Here is a 15,736-nt window from a genome sequence, read left to right as displayed (position 1 = left end):
AGCCAAATTGTGACAGTCACTACTGTGAGATACAGTAAAGTCTTAATTTCGTGAAAAAATTTGCAGTTGTGAAATATGAAGTCATGTTTGGAGATTTAAGTCACATTGTCATACATGAAGAAATATAAACACACAATTCTGAAATCGTACTGTAAATTATTTTTACTGTAAACTTACCATAGTAATATTACATGCAACTAACCCTCAACTGAATCCTAATCCTACCCTAACCCTATAGTAAGTACATGTAGTTGCTTAATATTACTCAGTACTTAAATATGACACTGTAACAATGACACCTTAAAATAGTGTAACCTTATTTTTGTATTAATTATTATTATTATTTAGGTGGAAACAGGCTTCCATAGCAGGCAAACGTCACCACATGAATTCTGTGGAGAGAACAGGTTGTGCCATTGTTCTGTGCTGTAGTATTTTGATTCAAATCCCAGACGGGCCTCTCATTTCCTTTAGTTTAGACCCCTACTGAGTGCGTTGCTCTTTATGGGGTCTTTCAATTCATTGTTTTGCACTGAAAGTACTGTGTGACACGGCAGATTCATCATGCTCGGCGGTTTATTTCTGTGTCCCTGATTCTATTATGCCAGTGAATCCATCCACTGTAGAGATTTCCTGTCCCCTTGAGTCCATATGGTGGAGTTTGTGTCAATCCAAGCATCACTATTGCTCCATTGGAATCTAGCCCATCTTGGAGGCAACTAAATCAAGGAGGGCGATATCAGGCCAGTAAACTCTTGGCCCGCCACACCCTTCAGAATTCATGTTTATGGATGTGATGTGCTGTAACTTTTCTTATGACTCACTGAACTATATTGTGTTGGCTTTCCCCTGGTTGCTCTCAGATAACGCTTAAGACAATACGGCTACCGCAGAGGCAGAACACATGGGGTTATGAGTATAGGACTGTTTGCACGAGGAAGGAAGTGTTCACTTAGTGCTTTTTAGACTCCAGCACTTGAGGAAGAGGAGGAGGAGGGTGGGACTTCCTTGCCTTGTGCATGGAGGCACTGAAACTAGCACCAAGCACACATTTCTGACAACAAAACAGGAAAGGCACAGGCCAGTTGGTTTGTTTGTCACAGGTGCTCAGTTGCTGAAGATAAGCCTGAGCCAAAGTGGAGCCTGTCCTCTATCCTTCAATGCAACAACCCTGTTCCTCAAAATATAAAAGTAAGTGGTCTTGTATTAAAAACAGCATATAAACAAATAAAATCATCGTCAAAATCATTGTCAAATCGAAATTAAATCATCTAACAAAGATTTGGGGATATATATACACACGTGTGCGTGTGTGTGTGCGTATATGTATGCATATGTATTAAATGTAATGAATATAGTGAACTATGAACATGCATTATAATAAACCTCAATCAATTATTATAATAAAAATAAAATACAGATCTTTTTATCTTTTGTAATTTAATATTCTAACTCAAAAGTTTGACAGAATGTGTTCATATTTGAAAAATGACTCTGTGCCTCAAGCCTACTCCATATAAATCACAAAAGAGGGGTAGTGGAAAATATCCAAGAGGAATAGCTCTGCTCCCAAGAGTCCCTAATCAGCGAACAGAGTGGTTTCCTGCTTTTGTGAGATGTGGTTCATTAATGGCCGACAACCTTTCTTTTACACATGCACACTGACACGCAAAAGACCCCCACTATTCTCACACACAAGCACATTGGATCCAGACATAAATGTTCACATAAGCCAACGCAATCATTTGAGCGTTTATCAACTTTATATGCTCGTGAGAGGCCATACATTACGCAGCCTCTAACTTAAACAGCTTTGTCTAAAAAGTTCTTAGGATTTAAATATTTGCAGAGCGCTTATCTTCACGAACAGACCCTTAACACTGATACACATGTCTGCATGCGTTTTCCCAATTCCGTTTCTTACCAGCACAGAGTAGTTCATACATTGGCCTGCTACAGGAGAGTCTTTAAGTTGCTTTTATATGATGATACTGACCTCATCTGCATAAACTAATGGTCATTTCCAGTGAGGAGACACTGGACATTGTTGCTAACCGGGAAGGTCTATAAACTACCTCCCACAGATCGCTGTGCAAGGCCACTGCACCACCCTCATACTTCACTTTCTGCCATTCACGCAAAGCAGGCCTCTATTGAACATTCTGCCAGGAGAGACCAAACTCCAGGACATTGTAATATAAATTTTTCCTTAAAGAAAAGCAGGAGGGCGGGAAAACAGACTAGAAAGTAGACAATAATTTACAGGACACTGCATGAATATGCCCTTCTTGAGCAATAAACGACTCGCATATTCCACTGTTAACTGAATAAAAACTCCTCAAAACATCATCTTGTTCAAAAATGCCTTTATTAGAAGTTCTATATATATATAAAAAAACATACAGTACAAATTTACTCTGCACACTTTCTATACACACTCTACCTCCAGCTGACGTTCACTTATTACATTCAGTGTTGCTTTACTTCATCAACAAAGTTAAAGTAATCGTTATTAACCAACTACAAACCTTAATATCCCCAGTCAGCATGTGTAGAGAAGCACAGTTGAAAGGCAGAGTTTCTTTCATTAGGAATGGTGTGATCGAATGATCTAAATGTAGAAAAATAAACAATGAAATAGCATCTCATTCACCATAAAAAAGCATCTTGATCTATGAGCTACATTCAATTCGATTGGCTTTAGATATACACCAAAGCGACTGCTTTATTAGGTTAAGCTACAGTATGTGGGATCCTCAACCCCAGCAGGGACATAATAGCTAGTTATTAACCTCTAGATAGGAAAGTGCTACATTCTCTGGCACTAGACAGCAATCGTCATGCAACTGTGTGCAAGTGGATACTTTTTTTTTGGTTGTCGTTATAGTTACCGTTGATAAAGATTTATAAAAAAATTAAAAAAAGGAAAAAGTCCTACTTGTAGGTGTGAAGTCAGTTAGTTCTTTACGGCCAAAACGACCTCATAAGACAGGCTACATTCTACAAATGCCCATAGATCCTCTGACACTCCCCTCCCTCCCAAGAAATCACAGCGTGACCTCATCAGACGCTCCCACTTTTTAATATAGATACACACACAGTAAACAAAATCGAAATAAATAGCATACAATCTTAAATTATTTACCTATTTACAGTAAAATAGACAAGTTAACAAAAATATATTATTGTGAGACAAACCCAACCGTTTCCAGATTAATATTGGCGATCACAATTTAAACAGGAATATAAGTGTATTGCTTTAGATTTGATAAATACCATACGGACTCAATTTATCCTTGAAGGCTATACTTTCAAATGACAATAAATAAGTTAAATAGATTTCAAAGCATGATGCAAAATGCAATGATACCACACAGTTTAAAAAAAAAAAAAAAAAAAAAAAAAAAAATTCTGCAGTGACATTCCATGGCCAACTTATGAGTCCCAGTTCTTGTGCGCTCACACCACTTTCAAACATATGGAATGTTTTCCCAAGACTTGCTTCTAAATAGGCCTTTTTTTCCCCTGTTTTAGACTGTTGAAGCCATCATCTTGGTATGTCATTGTAGGGAAAAGATGAGAAAAGATATACATAAATCGCATCTCAATCATGAGAAAACCAACGGCTGAGACTGATATTTGACCTGAAACTCATGTTGGCTTGGCACTACTTTTCGTAAAAGGCTAGAACAATATCAAGTCAATCGTCTGAAATCGACAGCCTGCTGAAGATTGGCAAACGTCTATTGGCGTCCATACTGGGCGACTCCGAGCCACTGATTGTGCCGGAGGAAGAGCAAGAGCCGCTCAGGTACCCCTCGGGATCTGAGAGGGAATCCGGCGGGCTCGGTGGAGAATCGAACACTGGAGACTCGGAGAGTGGACGCAAGTGGCTCATTTTGAAAGGTGGCGACGGGGGGCATGTGTTGGTCTGAATGTTACCGTACAAGCCACCGCTGGTCTGATGGGTAAAAGCGCGTTGGGTCTGAGGGATGATGGGGGCAAGAAAAGCCTTAAGATCCTGATCTGGGAAAGTGAACGCGTTCAGACAATGTGAACTGGGACTGAGTGCGCAGGTGGGTGGTGGGGGTGTGCGGGATGTTGGGTTGTCAATCAACACGGACTCGTTGATGCAGGAGCTGGAGAAGCCGGAAAAGCTCAGGCTGTGATGCAGCTTCGGTCTTTCCCGCTGTCTCAGGAATGGGTTTGATGACTCCTTCTCTCCCAGGACACCACTGAGCCTCGCTTGAGTGTTACTTGAAGCAGCTCTGCGCTCATCTGCATTGTGAATGAAGTGGCAGCGGGGGCCGTACGGGCAGAAACCGATAGTGTGGAATGTGCGACACGGCTCAGTCTTGTACTTCGGGTGGCGGGACAGGTTTCTCAATTCGTGATAGCCATGAGCAAACTGACACTTTTCTCCATACTTGCAAGATCCATTTTCCTCAAAAGGTCTGCAAAGTTCAGTTTTGTAGCGGGTTGAGTTGATCTGAGAGCCGGACTTTTGCTGAAGGATTTCCTGAAGTTGTTGACTGCGTTCACTTGAGTCACTGAACGCACGGTCTCTGTACTTGTTTTCTTTATTCATGAAGGCAGGTGTTGAGCTCTCAAAACCGATCTGGAGCCTGTTGCTCATGTTGAAGTCCATGTGGTTTGTTGAGTTACTCCTGAAATAACCAAAAGACCTGTTGCTGTTGGTATTGGTATTGGTGTTGGAAGCAGCAAATGGGACCCCGACATTCCTCTTTTCCAGCATATTTTGGAGAAAGATTGCATTTGAATTCGGGACTTTTTCCTGAAAGAAACCAAACAGAGAATTCCTAAGTGACAGAAACTATAAGAAGCAAGTGTAAAAAAATATTAAAGATTGACAAGACCAAAAACACATCTGAGAAGTAAACAGTGTATGTTAAATGACAAAACTGATCTGAATCAGCTTGTCTTGCCATTAAATTTACAATTTGTGTCTAAGAAATAGATTTCAAAATCTAAATAATTTGTTGAATACAAATATGTAAATATCAAAGTTTGTGACAAATAGCGGGAAACATTTTTTTTAAAACAAAACTCGTTACTCGCGTTCTCCCTTAAGTGCCACAAAAGCCAAGTGAGTGGTAACATTAGTAAACATGGAGCTCTCACATTACAAGTTTGCCATCGCGGATACATTGAAAAAAAAAAAACAAGATAAACAAAATATCAAAATAAGTTGATAAAACAAACAGAAGTTAATTAAAAAAAACTTCTAGAACTCGTTTTACAATATAAACGCTTACCATGTCGAAATCATATATGGAAGACAGCACCGAAGCAGACATTTTCTATAGTGAGTTCCAGCTCAGAGGGGGGGAAAGTTTTCGGACCGAGAAGGATCCTTGTGCTCTCAAAGAAATCCACGGCTGAACGGGGTTTGCGTCTTCAAACGGAGTTGGTAAAGGTCGATGGAGTTCTTTGGAGTTGAGCCGTACTGGTTTTGGGGAGTGTCGCTCATGGGCAAAGTTTGCACATGTGTATAAATGCGTTGCAGCTGTTAAAGGGCGGAGCTTGAAAAAGTTTCAACAGTGCCTGCCCGAAGCCCCGCCCTTCCCGGCACGTGGTTTCGGTAACTCCCCCTCTAGTGCCCTAGTGAGCACTGCGTGCCTCAAGAGAGACAATTCAACACAGCAGAAATTGAACTCAGGTGCTTGAAATCTTATTCTCCTCTCCTCCTCCTCCTGTAGCTCTCCGCAAGAGGTCTGACACTAGATTTTTAAGGCTGAATTTCTCCATCTAAGCTACTTTCAAAATTGCACATATTTGAGTAGCCTATGTGCCATTAAATGTATAGGCCTAATGTTGTTTTACCTTTTTTTTTCTTTTCTACAAAGCCTAATAGTAGCCTAGTTCTTAATTATGGAGGACCCCAGGCAAGGAACTAAACATTTTGGAAGTTTCCCTTTTGTTGACACATTTCAGGTCTTTCGAGCTCTACAGTGCCCCCTATATGTTCAAATGTGATGTTCCGATACAATAAGTTTGGCAATGCTTGGCAATATGCCTGGATTTTTTGGAACAGATTATTAACTCTTTTTATGTGCAATATAACAGACAAGAATTAAGATGCTGATATGTCACTATTTACCAGCGCTATCCGCAGTGCAGTTTTACATCAGGAACAATCCATTGTGTATGTATCTCTACCATTCAAAGATTAAAAAAAAACATTGAAAGAAGTCTCAAGCCTGAAAAATACAGAAAATATTGTACAATATTATTGGCCTACAATTTTTTTTTTAAATTATTAATAATGAATAATTTTAATATACATTCAAAATATAACTTATAACTGTTTTGTTTCAGGATTCTTTGATGAATAAAAAGTTCAAATGAAAAGCATTTATTCAAAATAGAAATGTTTTCTAACAATATAAATCTTTACTACTAATTTTATAAATTTAACATCCTTGCTGAATAAAAGTTTCAGTCTTCAGTGTCACATGATCATTCAGAAATCATTCTAAAATGCTGATTGATGAATATGAGTTTGACTAGTAAACACATTCTATTATATTCATAACTGTTTAAAATGTTGTCTGCCCAAATGGTTACATTTATGTATTATTTACTAAAGCGGAAAAGGATTTGTTTCCACACTGAACTCATTGACTCAAAGGAGAGCGGCCTATGTTTGTGGGATCCTAGTTCAGTGACTATTTAAGTTCAATCCATGTGAAATTCCCATCATTTTTTAAATAGGCAGTTTCTCTTAGCACTCCTCACCACAGGCTTTCCGTATGATTAGACCCATATATTATGTCATGTGTTACATGCGTTACACCATCTAATTTTGCGTGATTCAACTTGTGTATATAAACTAAAGATGAACTGCTCACAGTGGATAGGGAAAGTGGCAGAACTCTAGATGCAGTTCTTGGCTACAAACCCTCAATTTAGAGCTTTAAATGACACGCAAAGCTCAAGCCTTAGATCAGCCGTGGTCCACGGACAACTGAATCAACCCATCAAAAAATAAAAAGAGGAAGAAAACTCTCAAACAAAACTCTGTCCACAGAAACCACTCATCCATTACTCTGACTCCGATCATTCCAAAACATTACATCATTGCACAGAGAGGGAACATCGCTACTATGGCCAGAGCGGCTGCCAAGGCGTCTGCACAGGACTGTACACTGACTTCTTTGTGATGTCCACAATGAGTATCCAAGGCGACCCCTAGAGAGGACGGCCCATAAGGGAACGTTTATTGTCTTCCATGATACACATGGTAATGCTGAACATTCTTTCTCTGACTGTACTGTTGCTGTGTCGAGTCACACTGACTGGACTGTTATCGTTTGAAGATGCTGCTGGTGTCTGTCGCAGGTTCATACCGTGTTATATTTGCTGAATGTCGTCCATTGATCTCTCATTGAAAATACTGACAGATCGGGGCACTTGTTTTCCGACCCAGGAACTTCCCTATGGCCGTAGTGCATCCAGAAGCCATGTTTGAGGTCTGCTCAGCTTGTTTATGTACGGTTACACCCAGAGCTGAATTTAACCCCGGCTTCCATCTGTTGCAGCACCCAGGGCCCTGCACGGAGATGAGACCGGTTTGGGTCGGTCTGTGCCGCTCGCTTACTACTAAGCACAACTTGCTCCTATGTGTTATTATCGTCAGAGGCGTCTCCTCTGTGGCGATATTCTTTTTTAGCCAGGTTTTTTTTTTTTACCCTATTTTCATGCTTACATTGACCTTAAGGTTCATTTAAGGTACTTTTTAGCTGGATTTAATGTAAATGTTATGGTAAGTATGAAATTATTGAAATACTAAAAAGGGAAATGTTTAACAAAGAATAATAAAAAGGAGGAAAACACATAAAAAAATAGATTTAGTCATTTTGACTGATTTTCAATCGTGAAATATTTTTCCACATTTTATTGAATTGTGTTTTTTATTTCATGTAAATTTTATGGTAAGGAAATTATTTAAATAAAAAAAAATTTAACAAAGAATATTAAAAAGGAGGAAAACACATTATAAAAAATGATTTAGTCATATTGACTGTAATTTTAACTCATAAAACAAATTTTCTATTAGCATTTGATTGGATTTTGTTTTTAGTTGGATTTTATGTTAATTTTATTGTTTTTAGCTGGATTTTATGTTAATTTTATTGTTTTTAGCTGGATTTTATGTTAATTTTATTGTTTTTAGCTGGATGTTGTTAATTTTATAGTAAATAGGAAATTATTTCATTTGGTTTGTAGCCAGATTTCAGGTCAATGTTATGCTTAATATATAAATATTTAAATACTAAATAAGGAAATAATTAACAAAGAATCTTAAAAAGGAGGAAAACACATTGTAAAAAAATTTATTTGACTATATTTTTCACTTGAATAATGATTTAATAATTTTCTATTAGTATATAATTTACCCCTTTTTTTTTTTAGGCTTTTGACTGTCATTTTCCCTCATAAGACAACTTTCTATTAGCATTTTATCAAATTGATCAAATAGCCAAATTTCATGTCAATTTTACGGTGAATATAAAAAATATTCAACAAAGTATATTAAAAGGAGCAAAAACCATTACAATTTCTATATTTTGTCATTTTGACTCATAATAAAATTTTCTATTACAATTTGATCGATTTTTGTAAAATTTATACTTATCTATAATGTACCCGCCCTTTTTTTCAGATTACATTTTGGGAGTCTTTCCTAAACTGGTGCTGTTCCTCCCTCCTGGTCATGCCACAGAGCTAGTATTCTGGGTTTCAGTGTGCCCTATTGGCCTCGCCACAGCCAGGCAGTCTTTCATTACACTAGCCAAAGGAGGTGCCTTGGACATCCCCATCGAAGACACCATCACCACACCCCAAAGTGTGCCCAGCTCCTCGCTTCTCTGCATACGTCAACAACGGAGATGAACAAAACAGCACTCTGTACTGTATGTCAAGGTAGCCGAATCACTTCTAAATCTAAAGCTTGAGAGCTGTCCTTGTTGTAGCATGATTTGATGATATTAACTTGTGTTGACATGAAATAATTTTTATTGTGACAATTTGTGAGGTTTAATGAGAAAATAACAATATGCAATTACTTTTATTGTCAATCACAAAATCTTTTCAACCTGACATGTATACACATGTCAAGTGTACCTGTGATGGACTGGCCATTCATCCAGGACCCGGGCTGGGCTCCGGCATCCCTCGACCCTAAAGAGGACAAGCAGTTTGGAAACTGGATGAATGAATGTCATGGCTGCCTGGAACTACAACGCCCTCTGCTGATGAAATAAAGCTTGCGAGGCAGTTCCTTCTTTTCACATTCCATAAGTAGCCAACCTTGTTAAAAAGGTCATACATATTATACATTCACTGTAATGAGGGAGACTATCAGCTATTTCAGCTTATTATAATAATACCTTATAATAATAGGAAGAATTAAAGTTGCACAATTAAAGAGATAAAGTTGTGCCCGGCCCGCAGCTAAAAGTTGCTAGTTTTGTCAAAATTAAAAAATGTAATGGACAATGTTGTGGGTATAGTTTGAATTTATTAATCGTTTTCTTTAAAATATTACATCTTTGATTCTGTTTTACCTGCATGCCAATATTATACCGGTCACCAGAGGGCAGTATGACACTTTTTACATCAAAGTAAACCTGGTAAACCCTAAATTATGACATGTTTTGGTCCCCATGAAGAAAACAGATTATAAATCATACTAGGTGATGTTTTTTGAAAAAGTAAACATGCAGAAAGTGTTCTTTAATGGGTAGGTTTAGGGTAGGGTTAGTGTAAGGGGATATACTATGTCTGTACAGTATAAAAACCATTACACCTCCTCGCAAACCACATATACAATGTGTGTGTACAGGTTTGGCTATATTTGTGATGTCCTCACAATATAGTGGAACGTGTTTGTAAAAACAGAAAACAGTTTGTAAGAACATTTGCAGTGATCCCTATACTATTTGAAAGGTAAGTCTTACTTGGTTTATCTCTCTTCTGCTTTAATGACAGCAGCACTGGACCTGCATGAAGATGATAATGTTCCCCAGCATGATTTAAAAAAGATCATGTGAGCATCTTGTGCATCAATGGAAGAACATCTGAACGTCTGTACAAAGGAGTCGACCGTCACTAAATTACTCATGTTTGATAGCTTACCTACACTGTTAAAAAACCCCTGTGAAATTTACGTTAAAAAACCGGCAGCTGTGGTTGCTAGTATTTTTACCGTAAAAAAATATGGTGGCAACCTTTTATGTTTTAATTTTACTTTAATTTTACGGGACTTAAATTTATGGGGAGGGGGGGGGGGGGGGGGGGGGTAAAATTTACGGCACAATTTTCTTTATTATTATTTTTTTACCATAAACTGAAGTTCAATGCCATAAAACCTAAAATATTACTGCCGTATTTTTTTACGGTAAAGCACTTGCAACCAGCAGCCAGTTTTTTACCGTAAACTTTTCAATTCAGTGGCGTAAAAATTTCAATATTTCTACCATATTTTTTACGGTAAAATACTGGCAACCACAGCTGCCAGTTTTTTTTACTGTAATCTTTAAATCACTGCCGTAAAACCTAAAATATCACTACCATATTTTTTACGGTAAATCGCTTGCAACCAGCTGGCAGTTTTTTACTGTAAACTTTAGTTCAATGGCATAAAACATAAATATTTCTACCGTATTATTTACGGTAAAGTATACCGGCAACCACAGCTGCCAGTTTTTCACCATAAATTTGAGTTCATAAAATTGCTACCGTATTCTTTACTGTAAGGTATGGTAAATGCAACGGTAAGGTTTTTCTTACAGTGTACTTCCAAAATCCATACATTTAACAGTATTTTACTGTACTGTAATGTAAAATTACAGTAAATGTCCCATGAGAGCTATTACAGTTTTTCCACTGTATACAGTAAGGGTACAAACTATTAAGCAATTAACATGTCTACTCTAATCCATAGTTTTTTTTTTTTACAGTTTTTCCCGTTAAAATTAAGTTTTTTTTACAGTGTATAGAAATAGCACAAATTATGAAATATTTATTAAGCAAATAAATATAAATACAATAATATTCATATTATAATATTCTTTGTTAAAAAAAATTTGAACTAGGCCTACTACATTTTTTCATTAATATGAATCACTATTAACTACATACATCGTGCAGAATCTGAAATATTTCTAAAAAAAAATACATAAATAATACAAATATAGTCATATTAATGAATGTTATTTACAATAATAATATAATAATGCTCTTCGTTTCACATTTTTCATAAACCTAAAATGTTTCATTTATTATCGCTATTAGCCTACCTAAATAGTGCAGAATTTGAAATATTTCTTATTTTTTAAAATGTTTAAAAAATATTTTTCAATATGACAATTTTCTATTTATTACCGCTATTAACATAGTGCCGAATCTGAAATATATTTATTAAAGCATCATAATATTAATGAACATTATTTACAAAAATAATATTTGTTTTACATATTTTCAAAATGCTAACATTTTCAGTTTATTACCAGAAGTAAGTTAGAAATGACAAATTCAAAATTGTCTCGGGATTTTGCACGTCAGCATTTTTTTGTGCTGGTCATACATGAGTTTGAAGAAACATCTCAATTTGGTGTGAGCTATTGTTGAAAAATATCTCACAACATAAACAATTAAAAACAAGTAATAACCGAAGCAAACCATGTTCACACAACTGCTTGCCCTGGCTTTATTTGTGCTTTAAAAGCAGTGACTATTTGCTGACTATTCGGCACATAAAACTTTCATTCGACACATTAATGCTGCTGAGTGGATTAATGTGCAGGGCGAGGGAGCTGGTTCTAACGGACACTGGAAGTGAAAAGCTGTCTCATGCTTGATTGGACCTCACCTCCTCGCAACATGCAACCTGGCAGAGTGAACTCTGACCCCCGTCTGCGCCTAAGCTGTAGTGACACGGTCAAGGTGACATGGCAGAGCTGAGCTGACTGAGGGAAAGGCTGTGCGCTGGTCTGTAGCCCAACGTGGTCACATTAAGAGTCCACCAGTAAATAATTCAGACCTAGCAGTCGCAACAATGCTAACATGTTGTTATTAGTGTTTCGCTTCAATATTCATAGCTGCGAGAGGGGATGGGGCGCTCGGAAAGTAGTGATGGAGGGTAGTGATGCGTTTATGCGTGTGTGGTCTATATGTGTATTTGTGTTTGGTGGATTAGTGGGTTTGCAGTGCCAGGCCGTTTTCCTTCAAAGCCATGGGCACCTAACCCAGTTTAAAGAAATAGTCCAGGTTTAATGCATATTAAATTACAACTTTAGGACCTAAAGTTTAGGTTTATCGCAATGCATTGTCATGGTGACAAGGTTGTAAAATTTTATATATCTTTACACAGACAATGTTAGTTAGCGATTTTTTTTACACTAAAGTAACACATCTTATGACTCTATAGAAAAGGTTCTATATATTGGTCAGATATAGGTTTAATTAATTAATAAAAATAAATAAATAACCTGTTAAATATGAAAGTAATATGCAATCATTTAATACATTTCACCATTTAATAAATCTCACCATTAAAAGCCATGTCCCAAGTACACAATTGTAATGTTCTCATTATAATTTAATGTAGCCTATGACAGCTTATATGACAGCATGTTGCACTTAACTGTATTTTCCTTTTTTGAAGTGATTACAATAATATTTTAAGCAGTTCAGAAACAAAATGGGAAACAGTGCACATCTGAAGTGCCTCAGCTGATGGAAATAATCTATTATTTATTGGCTTTACTATATTGGCCTAATTTTCTTATTGGGTCATAACAAAAATGAATATATATCGGCCACTGCTGATATTGTGGCCGATATATCATGCATCCCTATCTTTTTTTCTTTTTTCAAATGCTATACTATTGAAGTTTTTCTTTACAAATCTGCCCCATTTGATTCCTTTGTGTGTCACACAGTAGGCTAACTGTCACACAGTTTCTTTTTTAATAAAAGGAGAGAGAAGTGGTAATTAATTTTTGTGGCAATCAACATTATGCCATGCTGTCACAGCTTAAGTTGTATTGAACCCATAATGTTTCTTTAACTCACTGAGATCCCGAAGTCTTGCGAACTACATATAGACAAACAGGATTTCATTTGATACACAAAATAAATTCCCCCACTGCAATTTTCATTCTCATTATGCCATTTGCCGTGCTCTAAATATGCTCCAACACATTCTTCAGCTAAGCCGTTGCCAAGCTGCTTAGGAAACGCTACAAAACCATATACAATGTGTTATTTAACTTAAATATCATGGAAAGAATAATCTTTCCCAGATAAAGATCCAGTACATCTCAAATATAGATTAGGGAGTGTTTTTCCATGATGAAACTAGAGATATATCCAGTGCTCTGGATTCACCCCCCACCCCCATACATGCAGCATCCAGATCCCTTCATTTTTCCCTGAGCTTAAGTCTCAATCAAACTTGCTCTGTGCCTTATTTTTTTAATACAGAGTCTCAGCGGATTAATCGGGTTGCTGAACTGAGCATCAGCAGCTGCTCCTTATCCTTATCATTGCCGTAACGACCGGCCAGCCGTCGCCTCCCACAGAATCCTGCAGGGACCTGAATTAATACTCAGTATAATTCCACACAATCCCAAGAAAAAATCTCGTCCTGCTGCCAGGCCACTTGACTCGTGTGTTCCAGTGGGGTCTGGACGGCACCGGCAATCTCTGTAATCATTCAGTAAGCCTCTGCGCTGCTCAGTTCAGCTGTTTCTTCAGAGCATTAATAAAAGAAGAAGAAAAAAGAGCAGAGCTGGGGTGCACTGTGTGTCAAACATGTTTATCCTGTCCAGTAATTAAAATGGGGTCCATTGACATGGCTCCCGTATGTAAACACATGAATAGACATGCAAACAAACACACACATGGACCATGATCACCAAAATGAGTTATGGACACCATGTCTTTCAAAACCATTTGAAGAATTAAACTCATCCATTAAGACGAGTCTGTTAATAATCCATGTCAAAGAAAGAAAGTGTAAAGAAGAAGTAGCCTTCTCATTTATTTGCATTTATTAAAAGACAATAAATAGGTCTACTTTTGAAAATGCAATGTAATATTATTTGATAAAATGTGATATTTCTATTGTTTATGAAATATTGTTGCTGTCGTTTTGAAATATTATTTACAATATATACTATTATTTATTTGATCAAACTTTTGAAATGTTTTGCTTGTGATTTCTTTCTTCAAAATGAATTTAAGGATGTAAGTGTGGGTTAACTGACCAAATACTTTTTGAGTTATAGGCTACTGTATATTATTCATAGCCTATTCATAAACACAATCTAGGTAAAATCAGGGCAAAATGGAGACTCTGTGTCTGCTTTCAAAACTATTTGCAGGCATAAGCTCAACCATTGAGACGATTCAAGAAAGTGTGGAAAATTGTTAGATTTGAAAAATATGATCTGCTCATTTACTTACATTTATATTGTCCCTTTAAAAACAATATTATACCAAACAGATCTGTCTGAATGTGCCTCCATCAGTACAGGTAAGACTTTATTTTTTTAGGCCAAAACGCGGAAGCGAGTTAGCATTTTAGCACTTCCGGTAGCATCGTCCTGAAGTCAATGGGTTTTTTCAATGGGTTTCTGGTTAAATGGCTGAAATAAGGTCTGTGGTGAACACAAGCTCAAGACACTTTCACGTTTTATTCTACAGAATAAAATACATCGGTATTACCCCACTTCCATTTTTTAAGCTGTTATGTGTCTTGAAAAGGGCGGTTGCTAACAAATGGCTAAATGTGACTCCAGAGACTGTCAAGAGATTAAACTTCATCAGAACAGGTAAACTCAGTTCACTTATAATTGTGCTCTTATAAACTAAGTCTAACTTTCTGGGGAATGTTTTTTAGATAAAAACTGAAAGAGTTTTCAGAAGCTTAGTGATGGTGACGTTGCAGTCATGTGACCGTGGTGTAGTTCGTTTAGCCTTCCTTTAGCTTTTAACTTCTGACGACTGCATTTAGGCTTCAAAATACATACAAGTTGTGTTCATCTGTGAAAATTATCTTGATGGACAAAACTTGTAAGTATTATAAACTTTTGTTGATAACAGAGCTTTTTTTTGTGATAATACAAAAGACTATGGAAAAATCCTATTGGGGTTTTGTCGAGGAAACCAGTGTGATGCTAACTGCGATTGGCCTACAAAGTGACGTCATACTTGCACCACTCAGACAACACCACGACAACAACTAAAATCGCTGTATTATGGTGCCAGGCCAGTAGTTGGCAATGTCACTTTGTAAAGAAACACCTTCGGTGTTTTCACCGTGACTTCAACGTGTTCACAAATTCATGTTTTTGTAGTTTACACGGAAACGATAACAGTATAATTTTCAAAAACCCGTTTTCAGGCCCCCAAAATGCCGTTGTCGTGTAAATGAACGACCTAATGGTATACGTTTACATGACAACGATATAGTAAAAACTGAAAAGTTTTTCCTTTGCATTTTTTTGCATTACCGTGACACAATTGTCCCACGGATCCATGAAAATGACTAAAAACGCTGTATTATGCTGCCAGGCCAATATTTGGTGGTCACTTTGTAAAGAAACACATCTCGCCTATAGATTGAACACGTATGCATGCACATGTTGCACCGTTTTCACAATTTTTTTTTTTTTTTTTTAATAGTTCCCTGCAGTTTGTATTC

General features: G+C 37.0%; 1 protein-coding gene across 1 annotated transcript; it reads right to left on the bottom strand.

The window, feature by feature from the left end:
• Positions 1-2,349: 2,349 nt before the first annotated feature.
• On the bottom strand, positions 2,350-5,680 carry zfp36l2 (zinc finger protein 36, C3H type-like 2). The gene is made up of 2 exons (XM_079594834.1): positions 5,277-5,680; positions 2,350-4,795 (listed from the first exon to the last, which is right to left on the bottom strand). Exons 1-2 carry the CDS (start codon positions 5,316-5,318, stop codon positions 3,701-3,703), a joined length of 1,137 nt encoding a protein of 378 aa, XP_079450960.1. The 5' UTR covers positions 5,319-5,680; the 3' UTR covers positions 2,350-3,700.
• Between the last annotated feature and the right edge of the window lie 10,056 nt (positions 5,681-15,736).

The sequence above is a fragment of the Phoxinus phoxinus genome (genome assembly GCF_949152265.1).
Source record: "Phoxinus phoxinus genome assembly, chromosome: 21".
Lineage (NCBI taxonomy): Eukaryota > Metazoa > Chordata > Actinopteri > Cypriniformes > Leuciscidae > Phoxinus > Phoxinus phoxinus.
This window is presented reverse-complemented; position numbering and strand designations above follow the sequence as displayed.

Bases quoted from the DNA above. Each gene is read 5' to 3' on its own strand.
- zfp36l2 (XM_079594834.1), bottom strand. From the start codon at position 5,318: ATGTCTGCTTCGGTGCTGTCTTCCATATATGATTTCGACATG. The intron at 4,796-5,276 runs GTAAGCGTTTAT...GGTTTCTTTCAG, and splicing joins CCATATATGATTTCGACATG to GAAAAAGTCCCGAATTCAAA.